Source organism: Typopeltis vanoorti, chromosome 7, assembly GCF_054136105.1.
Source record: "Typopeltis vanoorti isolate ZY-2024b chromosome 7, IOZ_Tvanoo_1.0, whole genome shotgun sequence".
Taxonomy (NCBI): domain Eukaryota; kingdom Metazoa; phylum Arthropoda; class Arachnida; order Uropygi; family Thelyphonidae; genus Typopeltis; species Typopeltis vanoorti.
This window is the reverse complement of record NC_143555.1, coordinates 69128437-69142962: the sequence shown is the minus strand read 5'-3', so window position 1 is coordinate 69142962 and position 14526 is coordinate 69128437. Positions and strand designations below refer to the sequence as shown.

General features: G+C 36.1%; 1 protein-coding gene across 1 annotated transcript in view; it reads left to right on the top strand.

Annotated features, from left to right (window-relative positions):
- Positions 1 to 14526, top strand: part of mus312 (mutagen-sensitive 312) — a 575442-nt gene that overhangs the window by 296657 nt on the left and 264259 nt on the right. The window contains exon 13 of the mRNA XM_090395332.1: positions 747 to 914. Within this exon, the coding sequence (XP_090251458.1) occupies positions 747 to 914 (168 nt within the window). The remainder of the gene's footprint in view (positions 1 to 746; positions 915 to 14526) is intronic.

Sequence of the window (14526 nt, the reverse complement as noted above, 5' to 3'; positions counted from 1 at the left end):
ATGGCCTTGGTGATGAAAGTAACACTTGAAACCATAAGATAGAAAAGTGAATTTTGTGTGTTCTCTTTCTTCTTGTAATAAAGTGGCTGTGGAGAAAAAGAAAGGGGAGATCAGTGGACAAGAGTCCACATTAAGACTGACAGCAAGATGCTCTGTCTCATTTTCTTAATTTTATGTTATTACCTTTTAATAAATCTCAATATGATTTAAAATTAAACTGTTATGATTAATACAGTGGGAGTTAAATTAAGTTGTTATTCTACTGCAGTTCATGATTCCATATCTGCATATTTAATTCTTTTGTCATGGATATTCATCCTCTTATTCTATCTTTGAGATCATACTGAAGATGTTTCACAAATATTCTGGGTAAAAATTCTATTAGTAAGAAAATTATGTTTACATAAAAAATTACACACACACACACAATGTATGTATGTATGTATGCGTATATAAATAAATGATTTGGTTTATCCCCCCCCCCCTCTCTCTCTCTCTCTCTCTCTCTCTCTCTCTCTCTCTCTCTCTCTCTTGGTGCTTTGTTTTACCCTTCAAAAAGCTGGCCTCACCCATTTAACACAAGTAATGTTATGTTTATCAATGTTAATTCAGTTAATGCTGTTACCATTTGGATGGACATATATCTCCTGACAGAAAATTAAAATAATAAGATTATTTTTATGAATTAACATTATTTATTATATATTATTAAAACTTCATCTCTCTTCACATTTTTTCTAATTCAGAAGCAGAAATGCAGTTTTCCTCAGCACAGCAATATGCAGTTGATCAAGAGTCTTAGAAGTTTAGTGGGTAATCAATGGATGAGTGACACAACCATTCAAGTCTCCGGATCAGTAAATATTCCTGCCCATCAACTCTTATTAAGATTACGCTGTCCTGATTTGGCTCATGTAAGTGTTAAATTTCTTGAATATTTTATGCTAAATGTGATGTTACCATTAATTGTGCATTATGTCAGCCTGGTTGGCCGAGTGGTCAGCGTATCTGCTCTCCATTCAAAAGGCCGTGGGTTCGAATCCTGCTGTGGGCATGGATGTTTGTGATTGTCTGTGAAAATATTAGTGGTGGTGAGCAGTAGATGGCGTTGGTGTAGATGATGATGGTAGTTGCAGTTCGTTGTAGTTAGAGAATTGGGTGGAGACAGTTGTGGAGTAGTGCCCCTCCCACACACACACACACACACTCGATGAGTCTTTGGACTCCCTGGAGATGTCACGTAATAATAATAATTATTATTATTTACTTTAAAATGTTTATATTTTTCATCCCTTTGCAAGTTTATAAAGCTGATTCAACATTTTTAATACTTAGTTTAAATGCAATGTGTTCTTTCTGTTTTTACTATATAATAGATAAATGCAGTATTTATCAAACAGTAGGGATTTTGTGATGCTACTTTTTGATATTTACTTAGTTTCATTTATCTGTGGAAAAAAGGATTATTACAAAAATAATCGTTCTTGGAAACAATGAGCTCAGCTCCCATATAAATAGATTTTAAACTATAATGACCAGTTATTATCACCAGAGAAATAAGATTTAACTTATTACTCCTGATCCACCTTGCTCCTCTATCATGGTGTTGAAAGGTGTGAAGAGGTGGTGTGATACAAACATCAAGACATATTAACAATATAAGCATCACCTCTAAATAATGACTTTATGACTATTAAAACCAGTAGTGGTGGTGTTATTATTTTTATATATATCTTTCTCTCTTAACAGGAAGCTAACTATATGTTTTAAATGATTGCTTCTAATTTTTTAGGAAATAACAGCATAAACTAAATTATTAATTATAAAAACTTTAATAACTACCTATAATTCGGCAATGTTACAATGCCATTTTCAGGGACTGCAAAACAATGATATGTGCACCCAGGCACTTACACTGACTTCAGTTGCCTTTCTTTGGCCTCATTTGCTTAGAGCGGGTGCCTGGATGCACATATCAATGACCAAGACAACAATTGGGTTGTCTTGGCCATTGGGCTGATGATTTTAGCTTTTATGTTTCGTAATTTGGGACAGTCTCATGCACCCAAATTTGTTGAAGTTTTGGAAGTTTTTCAGAGCCAATGCTGATTCAAGGAATAATCTTTCGTATTTGTACTTGCTATAGTATAATAAGGAGGCCTTTTTCCAGCTTGTTCTGTGGTGGGTGTTCATTGCATGGTCAGCAAGTCCTAAGTGGCTGCATTGGTGGAACCAGATGTCGTCCTTGTGTTCGGATATTCTGATATTGGCTGTCCTGCCTGTTTTTAGCCGTAGTAGGACAGTTTGTAACTGCAATGGATCTGGTATACTCAAAATAGGTCTATGGAAAGTGGCTGGTCTTTGGTGGGGCGGATAAGATATGCCAATTTTTTATGTGGTTTGTAACTAGTTGCGAGGTCATAGTTTTCTTTGGATTTTTGTTAGTTTTTTGGATATACCTTGGATATATGGAATGGTGGTAGATTTAGAGTGATCTCTGCTAAGATTGGGAGAGAGAGGGGTTGTGGTTAACTGGTTTTAATATTTTTTGAGGGTTATAACCATTGGCTAAGAAGGTGTTAAGGATATGGTTAAGTTCAGCAGTTAGGGCATTGTTATCTGAACTAATTAATTTTGTCCTGTTATATAGGGTTTTTATAATCCCATATTGTTGGGGGGGGGGATAGCTTCTGGTGAATGTATCTATCTGTAAGTGTAAGTTTTCTGTAAACAGAGAAAGTCAGGGGGATCCATCAGGCTGGCGTGTAATCAGAGTTCCTAGGAAAGGGAGACTGTTGTTTTCCTTTTCCAAGGCAAAGTGGATCCTGTGGTGAAAAGCTTGCCTCTTTTCTTTTAGATCGTTCTGCCTTCCTCCTTTAAGAATATGATCCCACCAGCACCCAAATCAGGACATTTCATAGGCTCCTTAAGTTTACTTCTTGTAATCTTAAGGTTTACTTCTTGTAATTCTTAAGGTTTTACTTAATAACTTAAGGTTACTTCTTGGCCTGTGGAAGTGACTAACAGACTAAAGCCTTTTAACTCTAGACCCCCCCCCCCCCTTCCAGATATATGGACTATCAAAAATCCATAAGCAAAATGTACCATTACGTCCTATTGTGGATGGCATTGATTCTCCCCACGTTCAAATTAGTCAAACATTTATCCAAAGTGCTCACACAATATACTGGCAACACACCTTCACACATAAAAAAACTCAGCCCACTTTAAAACCAGTATAGAAAACCTCTCACTCCAATACACTGACATAATGGTCAGTTTTGATGTTCCACTCAAAGATACCTTAGACCTTCCAAGGCAAATTTCTTCCAATATCTCAGCCCTATTTCAGTTCACCATGAACTCAGGCTATTTTGTTTGACAAGAAAAATTCTACAAACAGATAGAGGGGACAGCCATGGGTTCTCCACTCTCTCTACCCCTGGCTAACCTTTCATGAAAAAGCCTTAAACTCTACCCCTGCATATACCTGCTGTTTGGCTAGACTATGTGGATGATGTGTTCACCATTTGGCTGCATGGCATAGATACACTCCACAATTTCTCAACACATTTAAAAAATCAATAGCTTTAAATCCAGTTTACTTTGGAAAAGGAAAACAACAAGTCTCTCTTTCCTAGACACTCTGATTACATGCCAACCTGGTGGATCCCTGGCTTTCTCTGTTTACAGAAAACCTACACATACAGGTAGCTACATTCACTAGCAGTCATCCCCCCCTCAACATTATGGAATTATGAAAACCCTATATAACAGGACAAAATTAATTAGTTCAGATAACAATGCCCTAACTATTGAATTTAACCATATCCTTAATACTTTCTTAAGTAATGGCTACAATCCCCAAAAAAATCCAAAAAAAAAAATATATATTAAAACCAGTTAACCACAACCCCCTTCTTAGCAGAGATTGCTCTAAATCTATCACCATTCCATATATCCAGGGTATATCCAAAAAACTAACAAAAATCCTAAGAAAATATGACCTCACAACTAGTTGCAAACCACTTAAGATATTGGCATCTTTTATCTGCTCCACCAAAGACCAGCCACTTTCCCCTAGATCTACCTGGTGTATGCCAGGTCCCTTGCAGTTATAAACTGTTCTACTACAGCCAAACAGGCTGGGCATCCAATATTAGGATATTCGAACACAAGGACTACATCCGGTTCAACCAATATAGTCACTCAGGACTGACTTACCATGCATTTGGACACCCACTACAGAATACTCTGGAAGATAGCCACCTGATTACACTGCAGCAAGTACAAAAGATTATTCCTTGAATCAGCCTCAGCTCTGAAAAACTTTCCAAACCTTGACAATTTGTGTGCATGAGACTGCCTTAAATTTGGGAAACATACATTCTAAATTTGTCAGCTCAACAGCCAAGACAACCCAATTTAGTCTGCTAGATGGCACCTTTTAGGACTCTAGCACCAACTTCAAGCCTTTCTTCAGCCTCATTTGCTTAGTGTAGGTGCCTGTGTACACATATCATGTTTTGTGATCCCTGAAGATGGCAATGTAACATTGCCGAAATATAGTTAGTTACTAATCAAAGTTTTTATAATTTATTATTATTATTATTATTACATGACACCTCCAGGGAGTCGAAAGATTCATCAAGGGAGGACACTTACTCTACAACTCTCTGCCTTCACCATTCAACATATACACTAACACACAATCAACCACCCACTACCACCACTTGGTTAGACTATAAATTATATAGTTAGTTTAATCCTTTATCTGAGTGTAAGCAAACAAAGTTTGCGCCTGAAGTACTGGGGTAACTCGTGGCAAAGGTGGATTAAGTTCTCATCACTTTCCATAGTATCCCATAATGCGAAGCACATCTCCTTGCGGTCATGTATAATGCTATGCATTATGGGAAGGGTCACTACCCAGACCGGTTTCGACCTTTATCAAGGTCTCTTCAGTGGGAGCCAGACCCAGAGGTGATACCAATGTAGAACTCATATTTCCAAATCCATTTGCCAAAAGGTGTCACACCTTATTATTAAATTACTCTGGATTAGAGAAGGATGTGGGAAGTTTTTTTCTACTTGGTTAGACTATAAAATATATATTTAGTTTAATCCTTGATCCAAGTATAAGCAAACAAAATTTGTGCCTGAAGTATCTTCGGGACTGGGGCAACTCATGGCAAAGGTGGACTAAGTTCTCATCACTTTCCTTAGTATGTGGAAATGGAAATAATATTTGCATATGGAAATATGAGTTCTACATTTCTTCAACCTTGGTATCACCTCTGGATCTGGCTCCCACTGAAGAGATCTCAGTAAAGGTCGAAACCAGTCTGGGTGGTGACCCTTTCCATAATGAATAGCATTATACATGTATGCAAGGAGATGTGCTTTGCATTATGGGATACTAAAGAAAGTGATGAGACTTAGTCCACCTCTCCCACGAGTTGTCCCAGTCCTGAAGATACTTCAGGAGCAAACTTTGTTTGCTTACACTTGGATAAAGGATTAAACTAAATATATAACTTATACCACCATTTGTATTTTCACAGACAATCACAATCATGCCCATGGCAGGATTCAAACCTGCAGTCTTTTGGGTGGAGAGCGGATACACTAACCACTCGACCAACCAGGCCAGCTGGTTATTTAGTAACTAATAATTTAGTTTACGTTGTCATTTCCTAAAAAATTTGAAGTATGTCTAACCAACATATAAGCTTATCTACAAGAAAGTTTTAAATGATTGACTAATAGTTGGTACTAGAAATCCAACCTTTTCCACAGTTTCCATTTTTTAATTCTCTGCAGTCTTCACTCAATAACTTTATAAAACAATGATTTGTTAGTCACAAAATTAACTAGCCACATATTAAGCATTGTTGTGAAAATTCCTCAGTTAATAGCAGAGTATTTGGGTCAACTTTTTCTTGATTTAATTGAAAATATGTTTGTTTTTAAAAGGAAATCTATATGAAGGTTTTTCATTTGAAGGCAAATTAGCTTTATGCAGATGATGTTATACTTCTAAATAAATCTGCTACAAGTCTGCAAGATTCCCTTACTAAATTGAATAACTGTTGTTATAGATATAGTATGAAGGTCAGCAATAAAAAGACAAAGACAATGAAAATAGGCAGAATCGTTGAAAATGTCAACTGCGTTGTGAATAGAGAACCTGTGGAACAAGTAAAACATTTCAGCTACTTAGGCAAGATTTTTAGTGAAGATGGTAAATTAAATATGGAAATTGACAATAGAATCAACAAAGCTGGTATGGAAGGAAGTCAATTGAATAAATTCATATGGAATAAGAGAGAAATTAGTTGGAACACTAAATTAGCTATATATAAGACAGTATTCAAACCAGTTTTAACTTATGGATCTGAGAACTTGGTCAGAAGTAAAACATTTGACCAAAGACTAGAGACTGCAGATATGAACGTCCTGAGAAAGATTAGAGGCATGAACAGATAGCATCAATGGCAATATCATATTAAAAATGGGGATATTAGGAAAGAACTTTACATTGTCAGCATCCAGGAATGCGTTAGCAGAGCTAATCTCAGGTGGTATGGGTCACTTAAACTAATGGACGAGGAAAGATTACAAAACAAGTGTTCACAATCACAAAACAGGTGTTCTCTGCCAGGTTGGCAGGAAAACGACCAAAAGGAAGACCAAGATATAGGTGGATTGATGCGGTACAAAGTGCCTTAGACAATTGAAATATAAGATCTGATAATATTGGAGTCTTGACAAGTAACAGACTGATTTTGAGGAAAATTTTAGATAGGAAGTTAGTAATGATGTAAATTTTTCATATAGTACTATCATATTGTGTACACCCTTTGGGGGTACATGGCAGGAATTTGATGATGATGATGGCAAATTAGCTGGTTTCATACAGAAATTTTATTTTTTCTTTACCGATCAAAAAACATGATTTTTTCCCCCATCACATTTATTTCTAGATGAAAAAGCATCATGTTGGATGTGTTTCTGGAAACACACCCAACATGATGAAAAAACAATGTTTTTTTATCCCACAAACACACTCCTCACTAATCAGATGATGTGCATGTTGTTTATTATTTTAACGGTATAATAGAACACAGAAACTAAGTAAATAATTAATTTATTAACTTGATGCTGATACATAGAACACCTGGAAAAACAAGCAATCAATACAGCCACTCTCAAACCAACACTTTGGTTACGCTATGTTGATGATGTGCTTGCTATTTGGCCACATGGCCCTGAGACATTGAAAATATTCTTAGCACTTTTAAATAGCCAACATCCAAAAATCCACTTTTCTATGGAACTGGAAGCCAACAACTGTCTGCCCTTCCTGGATACACTCATCACACATCTCCCAGATGGTTCCTTATCATTTTCAGTTTTTAGAAAACTCACACATACAGGTAGATACTTACACAAACAATCACACCATCATCCTTCTCAACAATATGGCATATTAAAAACACTAACCCATAGAGCGAGAGCAATCTGTTCCAATGACAAGGCTCTTACTGCTGAACTGACTCACTTACGGCACACCTTCTTGGCCAACGGCTACAATCCACATAAAATAAACAAAATACTAAATACTCCTAAGAAACCCCTCCCACCATCCACCACAGAGAACTACAACAAAACAGTCACCATCCCTTACATTAAAGGCACATCCGAAAAGATCTCAAGAATTCTCAATAAACATAAACTACGCACTACATTCAGACCATGTAGCAAATTAGCCACCCTCATCCGCTCACCCAAGGACAGCATTCCTCCTTTATCACATCCAGGAGTCTACCAAGTACCCTGCTCATGCAATCAAGCCTACTACGGTCAAACAGGAAGAACTGTGAACATCCGCATCAGCGAACATAAAAGATACGTCCGAAATTATCATTATAGGAAGTCGGGCCTAGCAGACCATGCTCTGGATACCCCTGCACACAGGATCAACTGGAAAAACACAAAAGTACTACACAGAAACCCATATAAATCAGAGAGATTGTTCTTAGAGGCGACAGAAGCCCTAAAACACACTCCAAATCTCAACAAATATGGCTGTATTAACTTGCCGAAGATCTGGGAGACAGGCACATTAAGAAAAAACTAGCACTTTTCTAGGACTCTAGTAATGTATGATAGCTTTTTTTTTTTTTTTTTTCAGATAGAGGGTGCCAAAATCAGGACTTTAGTCTTTGTGCTGCTGCTACAATTTTGTTTAAGTACACCATGTTGTTTTAGTCTCGCATATTGTGACAAGCAGTGTTTTTGTGCTCTGAAGATGCTGGTTATAACGCCAGTGAAATATCAGCATCAAGTTAATAAATTAATTATTTACTTAGTTTCTGTGTTCTATTATACCGTTAAAATAATAAACAACATGTTCGACGAACACATAAGTCTGTCCACACGTTCAGATGATGTGCAGTTAATATACATATAATACTGGCTTCATAGCTTTAGTTGCTTTGTCTCCAATTATGACAACCCTAAATTAAATCATAAATTTATGATTATTTCTCAAGATGGAAAGCTGAAAATTTCTCATTAAATTCTTTCCATTAAATAATAAAAGGCATTGCATCCTTAGAGGGCTTCCTTTTGGAATCTTAACCATTCACTTACAGCTTTAGGTACTTCCAGTCTGCATATGATCAACTAAATAGAGTTGCCTCAGTAAAAAAAATCAGTGATTTAAATTAAGACATTAACAATTACTAATAACTGCTGCATATGCAACCTAAAAAAAAAAAAAATTAGGGATTATGAAGTTTATGAACATATTATACTTTCTATCACCGATAACAACAGTATATATATATATATATAAATCTGAATTGCAGTGATGCTTCCTTCAGTATTTCATATTATGCTTTAATATATCCCTGATAGAAGCTTTATGATGTAGCGAACACCAGAAGAATAAAATTAATTATTCATTGGGTTACTATTTATTCATATATGTTGTCATTTTGCCATCACATGGGCACTCCCATACTTCACTGGGTTTTGGGAGTGAAGCCTTCTTCTGTGACCCTACTACTTCTGCTAGAAGTGATAGGGTCACAGATACCCTTTCCACAAAGCATTACTAGGATAATCACAAAAATTCATGCCCCTGGTGGGATTTGAACCTGCAGCCTCTTGTCTGGAGAGTGGATACACTAACCACTAGGTCAACCAAGCCAGCTATTTATTCATTGAAGGCCAAAATATACAACAGCTTAATGGAATTTCTAGAAAACTTACGCTTGATTCTACTACACACACAACACATGCACATGCATACAAGTGATCAGTTTGACTGTGATATACAGATGCACATGCCTTTTTTTTTTTTTTTTGGTCTTATGACTTAGACAGATATATTTTAACACATTTAAATAGCCATCATCAAATCCTGTTCTCTTTATGGAAAACCACACCCACACACACGCAGGTACATGTATAAGCAATCATACCACCATTGATCGCAACAGTACAGTATCCTCAAACCACTCACAGAACCAGGAATATTTGTTCCAATGACATAGCCCTTTTCACAGAACTCACCTTCAAGACACTTTTTTTTTTTACCCATTGGCTCCAACCTCTATAAAGTGGACAAAATGCTGCATGTCCCCTTCTTCCCCTCAGTCCATTCCACATTTGACACACATGATCACAACAAAACTGTTCTCATCCCCCTCTGTCTCAGGTACATCTGAAAATGAACATAAAGTTCTTCATGCCATTTTCAAACCACACATCCAGCTAGTAACCTTCATCCATAGAGTTCCTTGTTCCTGCAACTAGGCCTACTTTATGGCAAACCAGTGGATCTGTAATGTTCCTCCTCCTTGAAAAATAAAACTGCATTCATTGCCTATCTCTATAGTAAATCAGATTGGTTGGCTAACCTTTCTCTGGATACTCCTTTACGCATGATTAAATGGAAAAAGACAACTGTGCTGCATAGAAGTTACTATAGCTTTGAGAGACTATTTTCCAGAATCTGCATTAGCTGTGGAAAGACTTGTCTAACTTCATTAAATTGGCTGCACTAATTTGCCTAAGATCTGTAGACGGTCATTCTAAGACCACACATAGCTTGATTTCTCTGAAATATCTTCATATTTTTTATTTTGCTCCTAGAGGACAGACACCCTGACAGGACATTACAGGTAGTCCTCAACTTACGATGATTCGCACTTACGACAGCCAAAAATTATTATTCTCTAATTTAACTTCGCCACCAGCATATACATACATACATATATCACATTGCTTTTGTATATGCATTGCAGCATCACCGTTAGTCTTCAAGCAAAGCCTATCGCCAATATTCAATAGTGGAGAAGGGCCAATTCATGAAATGGAGAAGCTTTTATTGTTATGGATAGATGATCAAATCAACAAGAATATTCCTCTCAGTTTGTTTACGATTCAAACAAAAGAACGCAGCCTATTTGACAATTTAAGGAAACAACAACAAGAAGATAAATACGGCAAGCATACATTTAACACTAGTAAAGATTGATTTTATTGATTCAAAAGCTGATTTAACTTACATAACATACGAATAATGGGAGAAGCTGCTAGTTCCAATTTTGAAACTACCAAAATTTTCAAGAAAAATCTGAAAGAGATGATAAAAGATGAAGGCTATTTGGTAGAGCAGATTTTCAACGTAGATGAAACTGGACTGTTCTGGAAAAGAATGCCAGAACGAATTACATTCACAGAGAAGCCACATCGGCACCTGGTTTTAAGGTATTTAAAGATAGGATTAAGCTTCTTCTTGGAGGAAATGCCGCTGGTTTTAAATTAAAACCATTTCTTGTTTACCGTTCACAAAACCTCAGAGCTTTGAAAAACATTGACAAGAATAAGTTGCCAGTTTACTACAGGAGTAATCCTAAGGCTTGGATGACAATTGTTTTATTCGAAGACTAGTTCTTAAATTATTTTATTCCAGAAGTACGTGCCTACTGTCTTGAAAAAAAGCATTCCTTTTAAAATTCTATTGCTGCTTGACAATGCTCCAGAACATCCTCTTCACATCAGCGATTTGAATGAAAATATAAATGTGATGTACCTACCGCCCAATACAATAACTGCGATTCAACCTATGGATCAAGGTTCGATTGCTACATTCAAGACATATCATCCTCTTCACATCAGCGATTTGAATGAAAATATAAATGTGATGTACCTACCGCCCAATACAATAACTGCGATTCAACCTATGGATCAAGGTTCGATTGCTACATTCAAGACATATTAACTGAAAACTACATTTTCTCAAACAATAACAGCAAAATAGACAACGATGCTATAACATTACACGATTTTTGGAAAAATTATTATATTAACCAATATATCCAGAACATTGGAACTTCGTGGAAAGAAGTATTGGAACAATGTATTGTGAGGAATTTGGTAGAAGTTGCTACCATAGGAGACATTCGATGAGTAAAATGAGCATAGTATGTTAGAACAAATTGGTGAAGAAATCATTGAAATTGCAAGAAAACTGGATCTAGAAATCAATATTACCGATATAGAAGAATTAGCAGATCATGAAGAAGTGAACTGACTGATCAAGACTTGATTTTCTGAAATGAAAGAGTTGTAGAGGAAGAAAGGAAGATGAAGAAGAGAAATCATTAAAATAATTTACTGTAAAAGGATTAGCTGAAGTATTTTCTAAACTAAATCAAGGACTTCAGCTACTTGAAAATATGGATCAAGACACTGATCGCTTCGCCAAAGTCGAAAAGCAAATTCGAGAAGCAGTCAGATGTTATCACAAAATATATGAAGAAAGAAAGAAAAAAACCCAGCAGACAACATTAAATAATTTTCTGATTAAAAAAAAGCTACTCCCAGTTGCAAGAAATAACCATATCATCCAAATGAGTGATAGTTACTCACCTGTTTAATTAAAGACACCATTAATGTTTTTTGTTTATGTTTATATTAACTAATATTTAAAGGAATTTCAAATTAAAGAAAGTGCACCATTTTTGACATGTGTTTCTGTATTTTTTTCTTAAATTTTTCTTTCTTAATTTTGTATTTATGTATTTATATGTATATGTGCTAATAAATAATTTATAAATGTTTATGTAAATTTATACATTTTTAACCCTTTTAAGTTAAATAGAAACCTACAGCTTGTCATAATTGTATTTTTTTCTCTAAAGCTGCTGGTTTGACATCCAGTGAAATATTAGTCGCTTAATAAATTATTTATGTATTTTGATTCTTCTGGTTTTGTCATCATCAAATTCCTGACATGTTCCCTCAAGTGGTGTACAGGATATGATAGTACTACATGAAAAATTTACCTATCGAGAATCCGGCATTATCAGATATTTTCCAGATCTATCTTCTAAGGCACTTTTTACCGTATCAATCCACCTATATCTTTGTCTTCCTCTGGGTCTTTACCTGCCAGCATGGCAGAGAACACTTGTTTTGCTAATATTTCCTATTCCAGGAACTTTTGATATGATTTCTTCTTTTCCTTCACTGTCTCTTTAACTTCCTATGTCCACCATGGAGTTCTGATTTTTCTATCCTTACAGACAACCTCACCATATGCCTCTCTGGCTGAATCAATCAGTGTTTTCTTCAGGGGCTTGCCACTGAATCTCCAAGGTTTGGTTCCTATTCTCAAACTCTTTCATTTTTTCTTCCATCATGTTTGTGTATTTTAGTCTGCAGTTCACATCTGAGAGCTGCTCAACTTTTATTCGCTTTAAAACTTTCTTACATCTTCTTCTTTTCAATATGAAATTCAACTTTATCCTGGTCAAGATTGAATGGTGATCACTTCCAATTTCAAATCCTCTGTACACTCTGGTATCCTGTACCAGGGAGAAAGCATCACTATCAACAATTACATACTCAATGAGACTTTTCTTATTCTTCACTTCTTCTCCCCATGTGAATTTGTGCACATATTTATGTTGGAGCATTGTGTTAATAATAACCAGTCCATATCCTGTGCAGAAATCCAACAGGTATTTGCCATTATTATTAGCTTTGCTCTTTTTTCCAAACTTTCCCAAAATATTTTTGTATGTCTGACAATCATTTCCTACTCTGCTATTTAGATCCCCAACAAGGACCAACTTTTCATTTTTCATTGTGTCAGTTGCTTTCTCTAAAGCCTAAAAAAATTCCTCCACTTCTACCTTAGTAGAACCTTCTGTGGGACCATAGGCACAAATAAGTCTCAATGTCCAGTTCCCCATTCTCATATTTGCCCACATTACTCTACTTGAGATTGACTGCCATTCAAGACGATTAGCCTCATATTAAGTGTTGAATACTATGGCTACTCCTTCTTTTCCTTGATTGTCATTGCCTGAATATAACATTTTGTTTAGAATAAAGAGCCAATAGGCTTCATTTTGGCGATGTAAAACATTATTTAAATTAAGGGGATATTAAATCCCACATTGTTTTAAAACCGAATAAGAAACTCAAAGATCGGAACCAAAGAGTTTCATGCCGAATATAGTATAACTATAAACATATCAGTGACTACTAGCGTAAGCTAAAGCACGTAGTTCAAGTACGTAGTACAAATTAGGGCAACTCGTTGCAAAGGTGGAGAAAGTTCTGATCGCTATTCTTAGTATTTTCCATAATGTAAAACTCATCTCCTATATCCTTAGTATTATGCTTTGGTCTAGCTACTCACTGATGAGATCTCAGTAAAGATTGAAACCGGTCTGGGTAGTGACCTCCCACCATAATGTATAACATCATACATCTCTTAGGAGATGGGTTTTACATTATGGAAAATACTAAGAATAGTGCTCAGAACTTTCTCCTCCTTTGCAACGAGTTGCCCTAGTTTGTACTACGTACTTGAACTACGTGCTTTAGCTTACGCTAGCAGTCGCCGATACATTTATAGTTATACTATATTCGGCATGAAACTCTTTGATTCCAATCTTTGTGTTTCTTATTCGGTTTTAAAACAATGTGGGATTTAATATCCCCTTAATTTAAATAACATTTTGTATTTATTGGTCAGAAAGATCTCAACCAGTTTTTGTCTTTTTTGTTTCAGTCATCCCGTATTATGTCAATCTGGTATTTATCCAATGATCCAGTTCCTCAGCTAGCTTCATTTCTTTGCCATTCAAGCTTCTTATATTGATAGTACTGATCTTGAACTCTGCTGATGTTGAGTTGGGGTGTGTTTTAGGATTTGTTCCATTCCAGTAGCAGACTTTCACTGTTTGCCCTGGTTCCCTGGCAAAAACAATGGGGGCCTTGTTTAACTGGGCAATGCCCCAGCCAGCATGAAATTCTGTCATGTTGTACCATCATTTTATATTTTGGTTTAAGCCAATAAGAATACAATTTGGTTGGCTAAATCCCAAATTGCCAACCCATCCTTGTTCGTTCAGTATCCAGGTAAATACCTGGCAGGGTGCACTATGTGAAAGCGAGGATTCATTAGTTTGAAGTGCTGGTCAGTTCTCTGCA